The sequence below is a fragment of the Setaria viridis genome, chromosome 8 (assembly GCF_005286985.2).
Source record: "Setaria viridis chromosome 8, Setaria_viridis_v4.0, whole genome shotgun sequence".
Taxonomy (NCBI): Eukaryota; Viridiplantae; Streptophyta; class Magnoliopsida; order Poales; family Poaceae; genus Setaria; species Setaria viridis.
Window position 1 is genome coordinate 41,110,111 of NC_048270.2, and position 20,984 is coordinate 41,131,094.

Genomic DNA, 20,984 nt, shown 5'->3' on the forward strand with positions numbered 1-20,984 from the left:
CCAATGTTTTCTAAAAAAATATTTCTTTTTGCAGTGCTGTATACTATTAGCAAGTTGAAATTTGTTTCATTGTCCAATATAATAATCAATAGTACCAAATACTAGTCCTTTGCAACAACAATTACAAAACAAATGAAACTTGGACGCGTTCACGCGTACCCTAATTAATGCACATGCATGCAGTATACATCCCACACCAAACCAAAGTTCGCTTGATGACACGTGTCAACAACCACTCATATGAACTGGATTAAGGTACTCGACACGTGTCTCGCGTCGTCATCATCTTCTTCTTCCGACAACCCAGACACCGTCGTCGTCGCCTGCATCGTCTCCAGCACGGCGACCTCGAACGCCGCCCTGTGCCGGCGCATGTGGCCGCCGAGCGCCTGCCCCGTGGGGAACACCATGCCGCAGGTGTTGCACCGGTGGACATCGCTGGCGGCGGCGCCCTTGCGGCCGGGCCTCGCGCCGAGCAGGAGGTCAAGGCCGTCGGCGCGCACCCGCGGCCGGCTGTGGCTGGTCCGGTGGCCGCCGAGCGCCTGGAACGTGGCGAAGCAGCGCCCGCAGGTGCGGCACCGGAACGACGCGCCGCCGCCGCCGTCTAGCCCGCTGCGTGCCCGGTGGTGCTGCTTGCCGACGGCCTGCTTGGCGATCACCTTGCTCGCCGGCGACAGCGAGAGCAGCAGGAGGAGGCGGCGGTTCGTGCCATCGGCCGCCGTCGAGTTTCTTGCTGTCGCTGTTGCCACGTTGTCCATGGTTGACGTACTCACCGTGACAGTATACTGACGCAGCTGTTAAGCTTTGATCAATACTAACACGTGCGTGCGCGCGCACACACACACACAAGCAAGCACGCTAGCTATCGAATGTTGTAGTGGTAAGCCAGTGCAGGCATTTATAGTGCAGGCAAGCCTTAGTTAACGTTGACTTCGATCGGGGTCAAGGTCAAGCTCGATACACACGCAGAAGCCGTCAGCCAATGGCTAGTGACACATGGCCACATGCTAGCTGAGTTTCTGTGTCTTTTCCACAACGGTTTAGCTACTTTGCTTACGCGGTGCCACTTGTTCTTTCTTACGTAGGATTCGGACGTGTGATCCCAGCGTATGTGTGGCGTCAGTCACCTACCTAGCTTACTACGCCATGCATCTATAATTTGTATTGCAATTCTTTTTCGGTAATCTGTACAGCATGTTTTTCATTAAGAGAATTATGATACGATCGACCTTTTTTCATATAGCACCACTATGGAAGCGTCTAATTTGAATTGCAATTCTAATTTATGTAATAATTGTACGTATTTTAGGCGATTGGTTAAAGAATTATGGCTGTAGTATGTATTTTCTTCTTCCAGGAAATTATATTGAAGACTTAGCACAGCGGAAAATAAAATGACTTGGTCAAAATTTTTGTGAAAATATTGTAGTCTAGTGTGAACTGGGCCTTTGAAAATGTCAATGCTGATTAAGGGTGTAAGAGATGTGCTAATCTCGTTCATCTTTAAGTTTGAAAGTGTGTGATAGTTATGGTTATGGATATGTTTATGACCAATTGGATATTAGGCATGGGTGTACAATACCATGCATGTGCTTTCTAGCTGCTAATAAACTTGACATGCATGCTCCAAACAGTTCAGCTGGCTTTTCCTGCCCAAGTCTAGCCAACGGCAGTAGGTTGGAATGTTCTACACATCCTCCTTTTCCGAATCTCATGCATATTCATATCCCAATGCATGGTTGAATTTTTCTATGGTACGACTATAGATACAAATGAATTCCCAATGAGTTTAATCCTCAGAAGAGTAATAAAACTTACCCACAGTTTACTTTAGTACACACTACAACTCTACAAGGAAGTCATCATCTTGGGGTTGAATTGTCACTGGAAATGGTAACAGCTAGTTAAAGCGCGTTTGTCCGGTTCATGAGCAACTGAAGATTAGCAACGAAATTACTAGGATATATCGGTGACAGAGACCCAAGAGTCCATCGATCATGTGTGGACTTGACTCAAATGGCAAGTCAACAGACAATTGTAGGCATGCACATCAATGGTATGCTCTTGATGTTGACATTAGATCCCTCTTGATGCATTCTCTGAAACAATTACTGAACGGTAAAAAAAAATGCCATCCCTTGGTAGCATCCTAGCTAGCTCAAGTAAGCAGAGATCTCGCTGGGGATAAAAGAGTGGCCATCAAAGACGTTCCTGCGGACCCTTTTTCCGGCGCACCCTTCTTCTTCTTCTTCGTTCCTGTACCGGGCGAACGACTTGAGCACCTTGTTCCTCATGTCGACTTCAATTATCCAGTACGTGTAGTGATCCTCCTTCAACAGGAAGCAGACGGCATTTGGATCAACCAAGCTCACCAGAGGATACTCTGGCTTCACCACCCATGGAAGACTCATCTCGCCACTGTGAAGACGCCAGAACTCGGCGGCTTTCATGTCTTCACCCTCGTGCCATCTCCCTTGGTTGATGTCGTGCAACGTCCATGATCTTACAGTGAAATCAGAACTTTCTTTTCGACGAACAGTGAGATCAGAGCTCACTCTTTCAATGCAGACGAGCTTGATCGTGCCGGCGGCGGTGGCGCAGACGCACCGAGCCGAGTCAGGGCATTCTCCATCAGGATCTAGCCGGTCAGACTGCAAAGCTTCCTCCGGCAGCGGGATGTAACGGAGCTGCACCGGACCGGGGCTGCTGCTCTCGTCGTCGTTGGCTGCGAGGACGACGTCGAGGACGAGGACGCCCTGGTAGTTGTCGACCCAGCACAGGAAGCGTTCGTCGACGGGGACGACGGCGTCGGTGACCCAATGGTGAGCACTGGGGCCCTGGGGAAAAGTCACCTTCTTGATCATCCACTCTTCTGGTTCAATGTCCTTCTTCGCCGACCCACGGTGGTGCAGAAGGCAGAGCTCGCCGTCCCGGCCGAAGTTGGTGAATTCCACCACCGTGAACTCGCTGTCGCCGCCGTGGCACAGGATGCCCATCTCTTCTTCAAACACGGCTCGCTGCTGCCGGCGCCGGTAGGGCTTGAAGTAGAAGTCCTAGTCGGGGGTGCTGACGCCGCGTCGCCGCCGACGAAACAGGCGGGGAGCCGGTGGAGCGCCGGCGGCGAGGAGAAGGCCGAGTAGACGAAGAAGTCCACGGGGAAGCGGTGGGTGTCCGCCGTGCATGACATGGGGTCATCGAAGGGGACGATCGCCTTGAAGAGGATGGCGTGGCCGTGGGCGGCGATCACGCGCGGCTCCCGCAGGCCTCGGAGCTCCAGCCGGCCCGGCCAGTGGAGATGGAGGCGGGACACCGCCGGTAAGTCGGCGCCGGTGGCGAGCCGAAGGGAGGCGCGGATGAGCCTGCCGATGCAGGTGTATGAGGTCTCCGAGGCCGTGCCGTCGCCACGGGCCTCGGCGTCGCCGCTGCTGCGGTGGATGAAGCTGTCGAGGATTACCCAGCTCGGGGGACGCGTCGTCTCGGAGGGTTTCCTCATCCCGATGGGTTTTGGTTCTTCCATGCCGATCGAGTTGGGGCAAAACTGAGCAAACTTGGATTAACATAAAAACCGAGCACGTACCTGACAACGGCGACGAGCTAAAATCCGAGTACATCGCCTATTTGTTTCGATCTGTATCAGGTCCTATCACCTATATTTCCTTATATCCAAATTTCGAGTTTGATCTCTTAAACGCATTCAGATGTTCATGGTACATCTGCATCAATTAAATATGGGTATTTTTTCCCGCCCACTGCAAGTTGGCACAATCCCTTATATGTCATTCAGACATCGATGCCAAATAGGATTACAAAATTTTGCAATGGCAAATAGGAATTTTTTCCTAATAATTAATGGTAGAGGTAGGCAAAGCGATGAAGCCTCTAAGTTTTGTGTGCAATATTACTCATCCATCCCAAATTGTAAGTCATTCCAAGAATCCTGGAGAGTCAAAATATCTCAATTTTGATCAAATTTATATGATAATATAATAACATTTATGATGTCATCTAAGTATCATTAGATTTTTCATCAATTATATTTTCATAGTATGCCTATTTGATGTCATAAATCTTTATAATTTTCTCTATAATTTTGGTCAAACTTGAGATGCTTTGACTCTCCAAGATTCTTAGAATGACTTACAATTTGGGATGGAGAGAGTATAAAACTAATATATCTTCTTAGTGATTATAGTAGTGATTAAGGAGGTGGATCATTGATTTGCGATGGTTGGTTCTGGTTAAGATTGTGGTTCACATCTAGTTATACAATTTTTTGATTTTATTTGGATATTTTAATAATTTATTTTCACCAAAAGTTTTTATAGAAGTGACAAATATACTTAACATACTTCTGCGAATCTTTCATGCACTTTCATGATTTGAACTAAAATGGAACATATGTCTTCAACACCATTTTTCATAACATTTTTAATCTTATTTGTGAAAAAAATTAGTTCAAGTATCAATTAATTTTAAAAAGTTTTCTTATAATTATTTAAACCTTAGAAAACAGTAAATCACTTCTAAAATTTTTTGAACTCCTGCACAACAATACATATCTAATGCATATTAAAAAAATATGTTACAATATGTAGATAGATTTGCTTACTAGTTAAGTATTTTTGGTCCTTCCCATCCATGTAAATTGAAAAAAATCATTTGTGTTGACGGGTGATATAAGCGCCCACGAGTACAAATGGAGGTTATTGAACACCGTTAGATATTCCGATGCATAAAGGATACTGAGCTGTTGTACCAATTTTTTTTCGATATAAATGCTAGCGGGTAATGTAACCATCGGGGAGCACAGATCCATCTGTGTTGGCGGATGACATCATCGCCCACAAGCATAAATCTAATGCAAGTAGATCAGTTCAAAAATTATTGAAACTTGCACACAAACATTCATACAAACGGCAGTGGGCACTGCATGATACATTTATTCATGACCCAACACACTACAAGTAGTAACTGCATGCACCCATTCATCCATAGTGAGTGCAGCTAGCTACACATTTATTCAGTTACAAAAGATAGATAGATCAGACCAAGACACACAGCATGCAGGTGCAGGATAGCTCTTACTGCACGACGTAGGTAGGCTTGAGCCTTTTGGGCCTTGGCTCGACGACGGTGGTAATCTCGGTAACTTTCAGCAACATCGGCGCCGCAGCCCCCCTTCGGCGCCTCTCGGCGACCAGCTGCTCGGCGAGCTTGGTGAGCGCCTCCTTATTGGTCCCCGCGCCCTTCACCGGCTGGTACTCCCTCGTCTCGCAGTCCGTCCGGTAGACCTGCCTGTCCAGGAGGTTCTCCCCGACATCGATGAGCTTCTTCATGCTGCTGGTGTCGTCCATGCCTCCAAGAGCAGGGTCCAGCTGATCCTCCTGGATGCGCAAGTAGTTGTTCTCGTAGCCCTGGGACTTGAAGAGCAGGGCGACGTTGTAGTCGACGAGGGAGCCGGTGGCGTACATGAGCGTGTCGATCAGCGGCTGGGTCTTGTTGCGGACGTTGTACACCCACGGGAGGAGACCCCACCAGTTGCACTCGTCGGCCGTGTAGGAGTGGTTCACCACGCCGGTGCCGACGGAGAGGATGCGCAGCTTGCTGCAGTCCATGGCCGATATCCCCTCCACCGGCAGGTCCTCGCCCCTGTCGATCATCCTCCAAACCTCGTTCATCGCCACCGTGGTCTGCGTCGTCGTGGGTAGTTTGCATTTGTTTCAGCCAGTACATAGAACATTCGGTTCAAGTGATCCATCGAATTACATAGAATAACATCCAGTTGAAGTGAATTATCACATATACCGTACCGGATTGTTCGCGAAGACGCCGGCGTCAATTAGGTTAAACTCCTGGAAATTTAGTGGCAATATGCTTAAAATGTTGAACTTGTGGGCAGGGAAGAATGTTGGCGCGGCAGTTGCGGCGATGCAAATGTCCGAGAGGTAGGGGTTCATCACCCGATCCTGTCGCGCCTGTCGTACGTGATCAATGGTTCAGCAGCTCAGTACATCCGATGACGATCAGTTCGTTCAGAAGCAGCGCAGTAAGTAGCTAGGGTACCTTTGAGGTGGAGAAGACCACGGGCTTATTGCGCTTGATGTCGAACGTGGGCACGACGACGTTGGTGACGGTTTCCTTAAGCTCGCGGTCGCCGAGTTTCCCTTTGACCACCTTGCGGAGCCCCTCGCCGTCGTACTTGGGGCGGAGCAGCGCGTACCTGACGAAATCCGGGTTGAGCAGCGTCCTGCGCAGGCCCTCCGCAAACTCCTTGATGCCCTCCTGGAACGGCGGCGAGTCCAGAGCCAGACCCTGCGCATGGCACAGCGCCTGCAGGATGGATCCAGCCTGTTCCTGGATGTAGTCCTCCATCGACGCCGGCGGCGCCTCATCGGACTCGACGCCGTTGCTCACTGCATCAGGGTCATGGGGTGCTGCGGCTAGCTGCTGCAGGCCGCCACCGTTGGCAGTGGCAGCAGCAGTAGGGCCCTTAGCGTGGATCAGCGCGTCGAGGATGGGGCGGAGCAAGGGCTCGATGGCCATCCCGAGGTTGAGCATGTCGTGCAAGGACCGCAGGGTCTCGTTGTCGCCATCGTAGTACTTAATGTAGAGGAGCACGGCCTCCAGCACCACCTGAGTCCATGTCCTGCATGCACGTATAAGGTTTAGGGTTTACTTTATCACACCGACATGTGTGCATCTAAGTCGAGATGTGCTTACGCCTTGTCATCGTTTCTGAAGATTCCGGCACCCTCTTCGAGGTAGAGGTTGATGATCTCGCTGGCCGTGCAGAGTGGGCGGTTGTCCTTGTTGGGGGCGGCCAGCATGGTGGTGACGAGGGCGCCGGTGCTGGTGCCCACGATGTAGTCGAAGTAGTCGGCAAGCCTTGCCGTCGACCCATCAATCCTCTGGAGCTCGGCTTCGAGGTACTCCAGGATCTTGGCCGGGATGAGGCCGCGGATGCCACCACCGTCGATGCAGAGGATCCTCAGCTCCCCATCTTGTTGCTTCGTTGCTGCAGCAGGCGCCATTTGGATCGCTCAAGCTGTGTGCTAGCTGTGTTCCTTGTGTGTTGCTGCTAGCTCTGCAAGTGTGGATGTGCTTGTTGCATTTGGTAGCTGCGGTCTCGAGCCTTTATATAGCCTCGAGGTAGGGTGGTCGAGGCATGCAAACCTCGTTAATTCTTGGCAACGAAGGTGCATGTGAACTGGCCTAACTCCATCCAGCACGCAGTACATGCAGTGTGAACGCCCGCGACTATAGCATGCAGTGTGAACGGCCGCGACTGCATGCATGCATATAAAGCCTGCAGAGACTGCAACCTAATTTAATGGTCCCAAAGCCAATTAGGTGATGGGACATACGTCCTGCCATCCGGCTGCTGCCATGTTCACGTTTCGCCCCGGGGGGTGGGGGGGGGGGGGGGGGGGGGGGGGGGGGGGGGGGGGGGGGGGGGGGTAGCTGAGCAAACATGCACACCTATCGTCGTCTCCTTTTCTTCATATCTCTCAGCTTCTACGTCCAACTTGGACGGCTTGTCCGTCAAGCCGTGATAAAGTAACCGCGAGAGAGATGGGTAAGTACTTACTTATGTATATACCTGATGGTTCCAAGGCTAACTTCTTCTAGAAATGGGTACTTAGACTCCATATGCAATTGATCGGGGGTTTTCTACGCCTAGAGCTCAGTATCATCTTCATGAAACTACACGGCAACTTTTTCTTTCCGTGCAATGTTTATTGATGTAGCAAGTTGGTACTAGAAAAAATATGATATGTAAAGCCATAACAAGAAAAATGTGTACTACTATTAAGCATAGACACTAAATTTTTTTTCCTGCACCATAAATCCTTCTTTAGACCAACCTTCGCACATCATATTTAATTAAAATTAACTGATCGAACTAGTTACTTCATGAAGGCATGTCTACTTGAAAGCTAAGCTTATGCACTATGGTCTACATGGAGAGGTTGAGAAGCTGCAAGGATGCACGATGATCTGTTCAAGGCCCACATAGCCAGAATCCTCCTCCAAAGAAGCCCGGCGATGCCTCCTCAATTCCTCATGTGTCGGCCTCCAAGGGTCTGGCCCGTCGAGAATACCAGCCCACATGTGCCGCACGCGCAATCCCATATAACTTTCGGAAGTTATTTTTTATTAAGCTTCTAACGTTCGAGATTCGTGCACGCAACCTCGTCTGTCGGATGCTAGCTAGCTATGCTGTTGCTGCAGAGCTACTGAGCTAGCTAGCTCCCTTAACAACATTAAGAAATCTGGCTAAGTGTGCATCAGGTTCCATATAGTTAGGCACCATTTTCAACACAAATATAGTCTTACTTATATTGACTAGAAAAAAAATTATGTATTGCAATAGCTATTTAAATCATCTTAAAGGATCTCTTGCACATGTGGCACTTTTTTTTTTCCGAAATCAGGAAGGAAAGCTTCTACCTATTTTTTTATAATTTTTTAATCTAGAGCCGTTTAATTCACTTCCACGGGAAGTCAAACCCGAGCCTACTAGGTGCTACTCAGGTGCTCTATCTATTAGGCTAGATACCCTTTCGCCGTGTGGCACTATTGGAACACCAATATGAAATTTCCATCTGGGTTTGGCCTTAGGATAGTTCTTATGGCTATGGCATCGTGTGTATAATTAAGTGTAATATGGGATTTGTTTCTGATTTGGCAAAGATTAAAAGAGAGAGAATAAAGCTGTATCTTGCACAAGATATAGCTTCGGAAGATTTCTTATTTTGGGCATAAAAACTAATGTCCTAGGTCCACTTTCATACACAACTCACAACGCAATATTAATTAACTGTTTTGAGAGCTCTTAAAAAACAACGTGATATTATGCATTAGAGGTGATCTCTGCATACCAATTTTATTGCATTTTTAGACATGGCGTGTCTAGGATTCAACATCCTGATGCTATGCATGATGACCATCATGAAGCTCCATCACCAAGACCTCGACAAATCTCGTCAAGAACTTTGACGAATTCTCAATCTCTGACCTGACCAGAGGTTGGGAGGACACACTACTGGGGAAAGGGCCTTTCGTCCAGCACCTTAGTGCCGGTTGCAATTGGGCTCGGTACTAATGTGAGCATTAGTACCGGGCCTAATGACCAGTGCCCAAGGTGCGACCCGTGACCCTCTTTAGTACCGGTTGGGGACACCAACCGGTACTAAATGGTGCACATTAGTACCGGTTGGTACCCCCACCCGGTACTAGTGTGCCACCGGGCCTTTAGTACCGGGTGAGGACTCCACCCAGTACTAATGTGCACCCTTTGGCACCAACCGGTACTAAGGGAGCTACCCCGTCGCCCCACGCGTTATCCATATATCTCCCTCCCATCTCTCCCGCACGCATCTCTGTCTGTCCTCTCTCTCTATCTTCTCTCCTGATCCCCTCTCCCTATTTCTTCTCCTTTCTCTTCCTCCTCACTTCTCTTCCTCCCAGTAGCAGGCAACGGGGCCAGGTGGAGGCGGGCGGTGGGAGGATGGTGGGGCTGGCGGGAGGGGGTAGGCGGGCGGAGGCAAGAGGGCGGGGCGGGGGGTGGGCGGCGGGCGGAGGATGGCGAGGCGGAGGCGGGGTGGAGGGCGGGGCGACAGGCGACAGGAGGGGGCGGGCAGGAGGGCTGCTAGGCTGGGTGGGATTTTTTTTAATACCTCTTTAGTACCGGTTATTTCAACCAGTACTAAAGCCCCCCCTTTAGTACCAAATTAGCAATACCATTTGCATAACCGATACTAAAGGGGGTTCCCAAGTAGTATTGATGGGCTTTCCTAGCAGTGACAAGTCCGCACACCGTCCAGCTTCGTTCCACTCCGACTCGGATCAATCTACTCGAGCCGGTTCCCGAACCATCGAGCGATTCGATCTTGTGGCGTTGGAGTGGGAGGGAGGCCCTTGTCGCAGTCCGCGTCGAGGCTCATGAGTGGAACGAATCGTCTCTTTCCAATCGGTTTGAGACTTTGAGGTGGGAGGTGGCTGGTTTGAACCGACAGGAGTCCTTTCCAATCGGTTTTCTAGCGGCCATCATGAATCCACGTCGGTTCCTGACGGTTTAAATGGTTCATGAGAGCTAATCCCAAACCGACAGGAGTTCGGAGCATGTTTAATGACATTTTTACCTGCCGACGGGAATTGACACACACTCGTGACGGTTATCCATATGTACCTTGTGAGCATCACGGCACTGAAGCCGTTATTTGAAGTACTGCCATCTTTCATGTTGTCGCACTACCGGACACAGGTTTTATGCCGAGTGCCAGGGGCACTCGGCAAAACCCGAAATACTCTCGGCAAAGACTTCGCCGAGTGTTACACTCGGCGTCTGGCACTCGGGAAATTTTGTGTCGGCAAAGTAATATTCACCGAGTGTTTTCGGTCGGGCACTCGGCACAGCTTTCGCCGAGTGCCCCGAAAACACTCGGCAAACCTTTTTTTGGAAAAAAATAAAAAAAGCACGCCGACACCCGTCGGCCGTACCACAACACGCCGCCGCCGCCGCCGCCGCCAGCCACCATCCCCGCCCGCAAAGAGCCGACACCCGTCGGCCGTACCACCAGCACGCCACCGCCGCCGCCGCCGCCGCCAGCTGCCATCCACGCCCGCCGCACGCCGACACTCGTACCACCAGCACGCCGCCGCCGCCGCCAGCTGCCATCCACGCCCGCCGGCCACCATCCACGCCCGCCGCGGCCGTCATCTTCTCCGGAGGCGCCGGGGCGTCAGGGGCCGGGTCGTCGTCGTCCGGCGCGGCGGCGCTCGGATCCTCGGTGGGGGGAGGAGGCGGGCCGTCGCCGTCGAGCTCGTCGCCGTCGCTCCTCAAGTACATCCACCGCCGCCGCCGCCGCCATCCACGCCCGCCGCCGCCGCCATCCACGCCTGCCGGATCCGAGGCCCCCGACGCGAGACTCCGGCGGATCCGGGGCCGGGGGCGGCGGGCGGCGGCGGATCCGGGGGCGGCGGATCCGGGGGCGGCGGGGCCGGGGGCGGCGGGCGGCGGCGGATCCGGGGCCGGCGGGCGGCGGCGGATCCGGGGCCGGCGGCGTCGGCCCGGCGGCGGGCGGCGGCGGATCCGGGGCCGGGGGCGCCGGGCGGCGGCGGCGGCGGCTGGAGGCGGGTGGCGGCGGCCGGAGGCGGGCGGCGACGGCGGCGGCAGGAGGCATGAGGCAGGAAGGGGAAGAGGCAGGGGAAGAGAGGAGAGTGGGGGGAGGCCGGGAGGGGGCCGGGCCGGAGGGGTCCTTTATTTGGTTGTGGCCGGCTGTTTGCCGAGTGTCCTACGTGGACACTCGGTAAACGGTTGATTTGCCGAGTGTCCACCATAGGACACTCGGCAAATATTTTTTAAAAAAAATTTAAAAAATATCTAACAGTTTCAAAAAAATACCAAATTTTCACACAAACCAATATAGGTTCTCTACTGACTATACAAAAAGTTTTATAGTCAAACCGAACTCGACCGTCACTTCGACTCTAAATTTTATCGAATCCTTCTCAAAGTTACTATTCTTCTTCTGAGATGCTTCGGTTTGTAATCATCGTACATGATGAAATGTGCAAAACCTTCTCAATTTTTTTCCACAGTCTCCACGTATTATATCATCACATCATGGCAAATCTCATAATTTTCAGACTTTGATTGTTTTTTTTAATTTAAAAATACTACTGCCACACGTTCATGGTCGTGTTTCCTGAACAAGATGTTCGAAATTTCTTTTCATTTCATGGGTCAGGTCTCAAATTGGTCCAAATAACATGAATATCATTTTTCTACTCATTTTATTCCATAATTTGAATCACTTGCAGTTCAAATTTGACTTATACTAAAAATTCCCTTGAAATGCAATTAATTAAATAAATATAGCAAATAAATTCAAAAATATACCAAATTTTAACATGGAGTACCACATGTTGTATGTGGGGAGTAGAAAAAATTTCATGGTGAAAAGAGGAAAAAAAATTATTTTTTTGCCGAGTGTAAAAAAAAACACTAGGCAAACTCCCCTCTTTGCCGAGTGTTTTTTTTGACACTCGGCAAACCCCCCTCTTTGCCGAGTGTTTTTTTTGACACTCGGCAAAGAGGGGGCTTTACCGAGTGTATTTTATTTGACACTCGGCAAAGTCCCAATTTGCCGAGTGTTTTTTTTTTTGCCGAGTGTTTTTGTCTTCGCACTCGGCAAATAGCTTGTTTGCCGAGTGTCCGAGAAAAAACACTCAGCAAAAAAAAAACACTCGGCAAATTTAAAGTTTCCCGTAGTGTCGTTCACACCGACGAAGACCTCACCTGCATTTCTACCCATCAGCAGCACATCTAGCTAGTCACATGATGTAATTCTTTTAAGATTCTATATGACCAAGACCAAGACTTGATGAGAGATAAAACCACCTCAGCGCAGTATATCTTTTTTCACAGACTTAAATATAACAGAAACTGATGGTGCAAAAAAATTGTTCCCATTGTCGACGGTGGTAACTTCATTTCCACCGTTCCACAGTCAGTTCTCTGAAACTGACAGTGCTCATTTGTACCATCACACACGAGCGCTATCTTCTACTCTCTCTGTTCGAAATTGTAGATCATTTTAATTTTTTTAGATTTATAGATATTATTGTATCTAGATATATTGTATGTATATGTGCATAATAATATCTGAACCGAGGGAGTAGTCTTCTAGACGAGATGGCACCTTGTCCTCGGGCGCCACCAGTTTGTTTCTTGTCTGAAATTTCCGCATGCCACAATCACGGTGACCATCAACGGTGCTGGCGTCTCCAAACTCCATGAAAGCTCTGTCTACCGTACCCTATGCCAAGCAGAAACGTTGAACCATCCGGTCATCGGCTGTCACTACACTCTCCCCATGGATCGGAGCTCCGAAATCGCCTTCTCTTGTGCATCTACGTACATTGACATCTAAAATCCAACAGTCTAGCCAGGCTTTTTCAATTAACGTGGTAATTTAATTTGTAGCTAGCTCCTATCACCGAACATGATACGTTTTGTATTCTTCATGTGAACTACCTGTACGAATAATCCTTGAAAGGCCGAGGGTGTACTACGTTCGGGTTGTTGCTTAAGTAGTGATGTCTCTTCTACAGATAAGATGGCACCGTACCCTTGAACCTCTGTGCACCAATAGCTTCGATCTTATCTGAAATTCCCACAGGCTCCAATCACTGTCAGCCTGTCACCATCCATCCAGGATTTCCATAGACCCCCTACAAGTTCCAAATGGTGCAGATGCAGTGGTGGTGTCGTAAAAGCTTCAGCTACCGTATAATCGCTCGCAGGCAGAAACGTTGTTGAACAATCCGAAAGTTATTAGCTACCACGCAATCTCGCCATATGATCAGGTCCAGACCTACATTGTTCTCCCGAGCGAGGACGCATCAGGCCGGAGCTCAGATTCCTGTTTCCATCCATGGACACAAGACCAGCTTATTGAGCAACAAGGCACATCTACTAGCTGCAGCAGCTGGCCGCCGGTCGATTCCTTCCAGGAGGCTAGTAGCAGGTCCGGCGCTGGCCATGGATCCGGCGAGCTCCGAAGAAATCATCATCGACAGTCGCTACTTCCGCATCTACGGCGACCGCCGCATCGACCGCCTGGTCGGCACCACCACCGTGCCGCCGGGCTTCGACGCCGCCACCGGCGTCACGTCCAGGGACGTCACCATCGACGCCGACACCGGCCTCTACGTCCGCCTCTACCTCCCGGCGGACACGTCGTCCAAGCAGCAGAACGACGTCAAGAAGCTCCCCTTGCTCGTCTACTTCCACGGCGGCGCGTTCGTGACGCAGTCGGCGGCGGCCCCGGCGTACCAGCCGTTCCTCAGCACCCTGGCGGCTCGGGCAGGCCTGCTCGTCGTCTCCGTCAACTACCGCCTCGCGCCGGAGCACCCGTTCCCCGCCGGGTACGAGGACTCCCTCCGCGCGCTCGAGTGGGCGGTCGCCGGCGGCGGCGGGGACCCCTGGCTGTCGCGGCACGGCGACCTCGGCCGCGTCTTCCTGGCCGGCGAGAGCGCCGGCGGGAACATCGCCCACAACGTCGCGATGATGGCCGCGGCCGGCGAGGCGGCGGCGGCGGTCGAGGGCGCGGCGGTGCTCCACGCGTTGTTCAGCGGGAGGGAGCCCGTCGACGGAGAGCTGCCGATGTGGGTGGAGTCGTTGGGGAAGCTGTGGGCGGTCGTGTGCCCGGAGGCGGCGGAGGGGACGGACGACCCGCGGATGAACCCCGCGGCCGCGCCGGCGAGCCTGCGGAGGATGCCGTGCCGGAGGGTGCTGGTGTGCGCGGCGGAGAAGGACTTTGGGGCGCCCAGGTGCAGGGCGTACTACGAGGCGCTCAAGGCGAGCGGGTGGGGCGGCGAGGTCGAGTGGTTCGAGTCCAAGGGCGAGGACCACGTCTTCTTCCTCGCCAAGCCTGCCGACGATGATGTCGTGGCGGAGCTCATGGACCGCCTCGTCGCATTCTTCACTGCTACTGGCGGGAACTGATCGAAGGCCACATCTTTCTTGTTGGCAAGGCGTCATGTAAAACAGTATCTGGGCCACAGCATAGTTATCATGTGCAGTGCACACGACGAACAATTGCAGCCAGGAATGAGGTCCATTTTCGTTCCCGATATGATGTAACTAGCAGTTTTGCGGAGTGTTTTTTGGGCTTCGCCGTGTGCCGTGGACACACGGCAAACTTCTCCTGTGCTCATGGCAACATTACTGAATCAAGTCAAGTAGTAAAAGGAAGTGAACTTTGCTGGGATAAAATAGTGACCACGGAACATCATGCTTGTTCCTCATGTTCACCCAGAAAACGCTATGGCCCTCCTTCAGCAGGACTCGTGCCCAACTCCAACTTTCACCAGGCGGTCACCTTCAGTTTGCCCAGCACCACCCGTGCATCATCATCTTCTACATACTGAAGTAGCACCATTCCACTGTCATCAGGGTTGGCTTCTCGCGGATGGAAGTGCAGCGCCGCGCCGTCCCCTTCATAGCTTCAGCTCCCATCCCCAAACAGGCCTTGTCCTCCGGGGTTTTCAAACCTGCCCAATATGATACAAAGGAAGAAGTCAAACAGATAATCTCAGTAGATCTTATTATTTTTCCTTTAAGACAAACTGAATTTCTAGACTTCCACAATGCCCAACATACAGCTAAAGAAGAGATGTTCTATACTTTCATCTAAAGAACAACAAAAGAAGAGATGTTCTATACTTTCATCTAAAGGACAGAAGCAACATCTTCTATCTCCCTGCCATCTTCTTCTTAGTAGATTATCCCTTGTTAGTATAGCATTTTGTTGGATTAATAACCACATAAAGATTCTTATTTTTAAGGGAATTTTTGCATTCCAAATACTCTTATTTGGGGCTTCTATTTCCGAGCTACATAAATGAGAATACATGGATTTCACTGAAAAAGCAACCTGATTTCTCCCATACCCATCTGGGAGTGTCTTTTTCACTTGACAAAGCACAGGTAACTAACATATCTCTCAGCCTCCTCATCTGGGATTGGGCACTAGCCATATTTGCAACACTCCCAGTTTGCTCATTACAAAATGTTAAAAAGGTCTGGAAATTTTTCTCTCACAGGAACAGAGCCACACCATGGGTCTCTCCAAAAGTAAGTCACCTTCCCATTTCCAATTTTCATAATTCTACCTTTCAAACACAACTATTTCACCTTTATTAAGTCATTCCATCGCAGGGGGAATTATTTGGTTTTGCTTTTACCTGGGATATGCCATCTTGTTTGAAGTATTTTTTTTCCTAACAATTTCTTGCCAGGCCTGTTCGCTTGAGCTTATTCAGCCGGCTTATCAGCCACCAAACAGTGTTTTCCTCTCACAACAAATCAGAAGTTTCAGTTTTTCAGCCGGCTTATAAGCTGAAGCGAACAGGCCCAAAGACCCTCTCCCATTTCTAATTTCCACCACCACCTGCACAAACAGACTCAGATTCATTTTCCTCAAGTCTTGAATTCCCAGCCCACCTTTTTTTTCTTTGGTTTGGTAATCCTCACCCATTTCACCAGATAATACCTTTTCTTTGGTCCCCTACCTTGCCCAAAAAAACATTTTTCTTGTTTTATCTATTCTTTTATAAATTGTTTTTGTAACAGATACATAGACATGTAATATGTTGGAATGCTGCTCAGGCAAGCATTTATGTACCCCCATAAGACAGAGAGCTATTTCGGCCGGTTTGAGATACGGCCCAGCCCAATAAGTACGTATGGGCCGGTTTGATATACGGCCCAGCCCAATATCCCTCCGACCCTCCCTGCCCACCCAACCCCGAGTCCCCGAGACGGCGAGACCCCGACCCTCTCCATTCCACTCTCACGCCGCCGCCGCCGCCGCCGGCTTGCCGCAGTGCCACCCACACCCACGAGCGCCGCCGCTCGCCGGCGGCATTACTCCGTCGCCACGCACGTCCACCACACAGCAGCGGGGCCGCCGGCCGCGACGACCTGCAATACTGCATCTCTGACGGGCTCACGAAGAACTGAAAAGGACAAGAAAAATCTGCGACTCTCCTTCGGCTCAGCGGCAGTCCGGCGAACTCCAGTGAGTTTTTTTTCCCATTCTTCTTGTTTTTCGGCCGGTCAGCCCTTCACCCCTTCCCTTCCCTTCCTCGATCGATGGTTCTTTTCGTTTTGTTTGTTCAATTTTTCCTATCTGCTTCCTGATCTCGAGTGGATGGCAGCAACAAATTCAAGCAGTGCCTCGTGCTACTGTCCAATGAGTAAATCCACTAGCTGCACTAGAGTTGATGTGTTTCCGAATGTGACATCTGAAATGCTTTGTGAGATGAGGAGGGAAGTTGCAAGGTGCCAAGAACTAGTGGAAAGAGGGAAGACACGTACTGTGTCTTTGCCTACTGCTCCTCCTTCAGTTTCAGGCAGTAATAGTAAGAACAAGAGGGGGCCTACTTCGGCAATTTGTTATGTACTACCGTACTAGAACCTTTGTTTCCTGCTATTTGCCTATGTTGGACTTGTGTTTGTTGCTGTGAACTTGTTGTATGCATCAGTATTTATCTATATTGTGCAAATTTCGATTCAACATATATGGAGCAATACCTGCGGTTTTTGATCCAGCGTGCCGGTTCATATTTGATTTCCACGCATTTGTAATCTGCTACCGTGATTGGATTCTTCAAATGTCCGTGTGGATGTCATTTGGCCATGCTTGGTGGGCTTGGTTAGTCTACTGATGGCTGGCTGGTAGGTTGCTGAATCATAGATGAATTGTCGATTTACGAAGTAGGACTGAGACTGAGCATGCCCCCTTACAATTGCAGTGCACGCAATGTTGCTGGTGAGTCAGCTATATTCTACTGCATGCTGAATCACCAAGGTAGTAACTTGTGTGTGTGGCATTCAGATTCAGCATTAGAAATAGACAAATTTTGGTCTTCCTTTACATCTGACTACCTCTGTAGTGAAATGTTTGCAGAAGTTTTTGAAAAAAAAGTTTAGATTTAAAAACATACCTCCAACATTTTCAATTGCCATTTGAAATGGAAACATCAAGTGCTTAGCTCCTCCTTTTCAAACACGGTTGCTCACTTGTTATGTTTGGTTTCTTAGTTTTCTTTCAGGATTAATATTATTCTACTATAGAAATAGGTTTTGCTGTACAAATTTAGTATTTTTTTTTTGGCTGCAACCTCCAACATTATTCATCAAACAAAAATTTTGTATCCAACTAGAATGTTGCATGTAAAATTAGCCCACAGCTCACTTTTGAGATTGAGCAAAGATTTTTCGCATTTAGTCCCCCCTGATACAACGTCCTGCATAAGTATATTTCAGATTTGACGCCATGCTTCTTTTGGTTGTCTGTAGTCCCTTTACTATTTTTCTGTTTGTAGCCCCAACTACAATGTCATGTACTAGTATAGATGTAATTTGAATACTTGTTTGTTTGTAGCCCCTCTACCTTTTCTTGAAGAGAAGCAATTCAAAAATAATGATAATGGTGGCTTGTTACAGATGGCTGGATATATGTCAAGAGGGCCCCCAAACAGTTCAGTTTATGTGTGCAACCTGCCTCCTGGAACTGATGAGACTATGCTGGCTGAATATTTTGGCACCATAGGGTTGCTAAAGGTATGGATCTTATCAGGTAACATTTTTGCAACCTCTATTAAGTTCGTCAAGATCCCTTTTATGCATTTTTGAATTCCGTTTCATGATAAACTTGTCGTCTTTGTTGTTAAACCACACAGAAGGACAAAAGGACTGGGCGTCCAAAAATTTGGATATATAGAGACAAGGTTACCAATGAACCAAAGGGTGATGCAACAGTTACCTATGAGGACCCACATGCTGCTTCAGCTGCTGTGGACTGGTTCAATAACAAAGATTTCCATGGAAGTATTATCCAAGTTCACATAGCTGAGTCAAAAAGTAAAGATACATTCGATAGCTCCACGAACTTGGCCATCACTGCTGACTTAGGTAGACAAGACTTGGATAATGGGGTTGGCAGAGGTAGAGGATCCGGTGATGGTCCAGGAAAGGCTTGGCAGCAAGATGGGGATTGGATGTGTCCAAATACCAGGTCTGTTATGATTGGTGAGCAACTTCTCTATCACTTCAGTTTTCCAGTTGACTAGTGTGGTCTTAATTGTGTATCCCGTTCTTTCTGATATGATTTCTTCTCTCAGCTGTGGCAATGTAAACTTTGCCTTTCGTGGTGTTTGTAATCGTTGTGGAGCTGCTCGCCCTGCTGGTGTTGGTGGAGCTACTGGTGGTGGTGTTGGCAGGGGTAGAGGTCGTGGTAGCACTGATGCAAGAGGAAGCAGCCGTGCTGGCGCTGCTGCTGCTGTTGGTGGTCCACCTGGATTGTTTGGTCCAAATGACTGGACATGTCCAATGTAAGAAGCTAATAGCTTAAGTTTATCTGTTTCATGTATTGGATACATCTTTTGAGCTCGGTCTTCCCATTCATTTGTATGCATCATGTAATTGCTGCCCTATGAAACCAATGAGATAGTTCTTTCCAAGCCTCTATTGTATGCTTGTTTATGCTTAAAACCTAAACTACTGTACTTAATAAACATGATGCTTATGGTACCTATCTTCATTTGAATTCCAGGTGTGGCAACATAAATTGGGCTAAGCGGCCAAAATGTAACATATGTAACACTTCCAAGCCTGGTACGAATGAAGGCGGTGTAAGGTAAGTACAAGATTTACTATTTGCATTTGGCTCATTCATAACCACGTTGTTCAAGAAGTTGAATATGAAATTTACTCTAGCAGCTATGGTTTGTGCTCTTGGGCCCGTACGGCTAGCTGGCTGACTGACCTGCTGTGACAAAACAGCTTGTAAATTATAATACCAAATTATACAAAGAGCAGCGCATTTGTTATATGTTGTGAAGATGAGGTTTGTTTCATTGATTGCGAGCTTTTCCACCTGATACTCACTGTCAGGTTAAGTGTGGCCTCACATCAACATTAGGTTAGTTATTAAAAAACATGAGGTCAACTGCAGTGATATGGTGCCCTTCTTGTGACCAGTTTTTGGCTTTTGAGCTCAAAACTGGACTTGAAGGAGGAGCAGTGCAGTGCCATGAAACTTTGGCCCATCCATCGACAATAGTGAGTGGCTAGTTGTGAATCTTGCAGTGAATATTTTGTGAAATGTGATGTCAAAAACCAGCACACAAATGTATATATAGAACAGCACAACTAGGTGTTGTATGTTATGTCCATGAGTGAGCAACCATGCATTTAATTATTCATAACTAAAACACATTTATTTAAATATTGAGAATTGTCTCACGAATTCTTTATTTTTTTAGGGGTGGCCGTGGTGGTGGGTACAAAGAGCTTGATGAAGAAGAACTAGAGGAAGTTAAAAAGCGTCGGAAAGAGGCTGAGGAGGTAGGATGCTTACTGATTGTGTTTTTTGTAACCATTGCTTTCCATGCCTAAATGTGGCTTGTATAATAGGATGATGGAGAGATATATGATGAGTTTGGCAACCTCAAAAAGAAATTCCGTGCTAAAGCACAGCATACTGAAAGTGCACAGACTCTTCCTGGGTCTGGACGTGCTGGATGGGAAGTTGAGCAGCGAGGTATTCTTCTCGACACAGTCCATGTTCCAGACTGTTTTAGGATTGTTTATCGCCCAATTGGTAGTTGTCATGAATATTACTTACCTGGTGTTAATTCGCTGTTGCAGGTTCCAGTGAAAGGGAAGGCAGGGAGAGGAGCAGGGATCGTGGTAGGGACGACTACGACAGAGGTGATCATGGAAGGGAGCGGCGCCGCAGCCGGAGCAGAGACCGCGATAGGGAAAGAGGGAGGGATAGGGGAAGAGACCATCGCTACGAGAGTCGGGACCGTGATCGCCGCCACAGGTGAAGAGAGAAATGCCAGGGCCCTTGAGGCCGTGACCGTGACCGTGATTGCCAATTTTTGTAGCCGTGGTACCTGTGGTATTGTGTTACAGTTGCTTTATGTTATTTGCTGCACGCGCGCAGCCGCTTGTCGGATAACTTGCTGTTTGTAAAACGAGCATGGCATTCTTCTTATTTTTATTTTTTTTTTACAAAACCAGTTTGAAATTGACCGGGCCAATGTTGGACCAAGGTTGAGCTCTGCATCTTCAGGAGGGAGAAAAAGAAAGGGTTGACTAAGGATAGAGCCTAGGCAAAAGCAAGTTGTATAATATATATTAGCATTCAAGTTATTTTAGCCATTCTAGTAAGTAAGATGGGCTAGTCACAGAATAAGCTATTCTATGGCCGGCCATAGAGTATACTGTCCCTTTCTATCAACTATTTCTTGTAGGCTCTAATTTGAAAAACAAGCACAGAGCTGCAGAGTGAACTGGTTTAGTAAGGATAGAGCCTAGGCAAAAGCAAGGCCTTCATCTTCCTATACACTGCCGTGCATTTGCAATCCTAGCCAATAGCTGCAAAACTGAGAAATAGTGC

At 49.0% G+C, this 20,984-nt stretch overlaps 4 protein-coding genes across 5 annotated transcripts; 2 read left to right on the forward strand and 2 right to left on the reverse strand.

Annotated features, from left to right (window-relative positions):
• Positions 1-79: 79 nt before the first annotated feature.
• LOC117834107 (zinc finger protein ZAT7) lies at positions 80-970 on the reverse strand. Its single transcript, XM_034713723.2, has one exon. The coding sequence runs from the start codon at positions 756-758 to the stop codon at positions 237-239; it is 522 nt and encodes a 173-aa protein (XP_034569614.1). The 5' UTR covers positions 759-970; the 3' UTR covers positions 80-236.
• Positions 971-4,873: 3,903 nt separating this feature from the next.
• Positions 4,874-7,110, reverse strand: LOC117866148 (patatin-like protein 2). Its single transcript, XM_034750299.2, has 4 exons — positions 6,721-7,110; positions 6,064-6,646; positions 5,811-5,975; positions 4,874-5,690 (listed from the first exon to the last, which is right to left on the reverse strand). Exons 1-4 carry the CDS (start codon positions 7,029-7,031, stop codon positions 5,082-5,084), a joined length of 1,668 nt encoding a protein of 555 aa, XP_034606190.1. The 5' UTR covers positions 7,032-7,110; the 3' UTR covers positions 4,874-5,081.
• Positions 7,111-13,230: 6,120 nt separating this feature from the next.
• LOC117833677 (probable carboxylesterase 12) lies at positions 13,231-14,785 on the forward strand. The gene has a single exon (XM_034713268.2). It carries the CDS (start codon positions 13,367-13,369, stop codon positions 14,513-14,515), a length of 1,149 nt encoding a protein of 382 aa, XP_034569159.1. The 5' UTR covers positions 13,231-13,366; the 3' UTR covers positions 14,516-14,785.
• A 1,552-nt stretch (positions 14,786-16,337) lies between these two features.
• Positions 16,338-20,755, forward strand: LOC117833678 (transcription initiation factor TFIID subunit 15). 2 transcript variants are annotated; one of them, XM_034713270.2, is made up of 10 exons: positions 16,338-16,592; positions 16,732-17,251; positions 17,329-17,384; positions 18,023-18,139; positions 18,259-18,593; positions 18,700-18,909; positions 19,131-19,214; positions 19,843-19,924; positions 19,994-20,120; positions 20,228-20,755. In XM_034713270.2, exons 4-10 carry the CDS (start codon positions 18,023-18,025, stop codon positions 20,407-20,409), a joined length of 1,137 nt encoding a protein of 378 aa, XP_034569161.1. In that variant the 5' UTR covers positions 16,338-16,592; positions 16,732-17,251; positions 17,329-17,384; the 3' UTR covers positions 20,410-20,755. The 2 variants fall into 2 exon arrangements, with proteins under 2 accessions (XP_034569161.1, XP_034569160.1); XM_034713269.2 differs by lacking the exons at positions 16,732-17,251; positions 17,329-17,384 and having other exon boundaries at positions 16,339-16,592.
• The last annotated feature ends 229 nt before the right edge of the window (positions 20,756-20,984 follow it).

What these genes read in the sequence shown, in the direction of transcription:
- LOC117834107 (XM_034713723.2), bottom strand. Translation starts at nt 758, where the DNA reads ATGGACAACGTGGCAACAGCGACAGCAAGAAACTCGACGGCGGCCGAT.
- LOC117866148 (XM_034750299.2), bottom strand. Translation starts at nt 7,031, where the DNA reads ATGGCGCCTGCTGCAGCAACGAAGCAACAAGATGGGGAGCTGAGGATC. An exon ending in TGGTCTTCTCCACCTCAAAG is followed by an intron (nt 5,976 to 6,063) that starts GTACCCTAGCTA and finishes CACGTACGACAG; the next exon opens with GCGCGACAGGATCGGGTGAT. An exon ending in GCGTCTTCGCGAACAATCCG is followed by an intron (nt 5,691 to 5,810) that starts GTACGGTATATG and finishes ACGACGACGCAG; the next exon opens with ACCACGGTGGCGATGAACGA.
- LOC117833677 (XM_034713268.2), top strand. Translation starts at nt 13,367, where the DNA reads ATGATCAGGTCCAGACCTACATTGTTCTCCCGAGCGAGGACGCATCAG.
- LOC117833678 (XM_034713270.2), top strand. Translation starts at nt 18,023, where the DNA reads ATGGCTGGATATATGTCAAGAGGGCCCCCAAACAGTTCAGTTTATGTG. An exon ending in TGGATGTGTCCAAATACCAG is followed by an intron (nt 18,594 to 18,699) that starts GTCTGTTATGAT and finishes TTCTTCTCTCAG; the next exon opens with CTGTGGCAATGTAAACTTTG. An exon ending in ATGGGAAGTTGAGCAGCGAG is followed by an intron (nt 20,121 to 20,227) that starts GTATTCTTCTCG and finishes TCGCTGTTGCAG; the next exon opens with GTTCCAGTGAAAGGGAAGGC.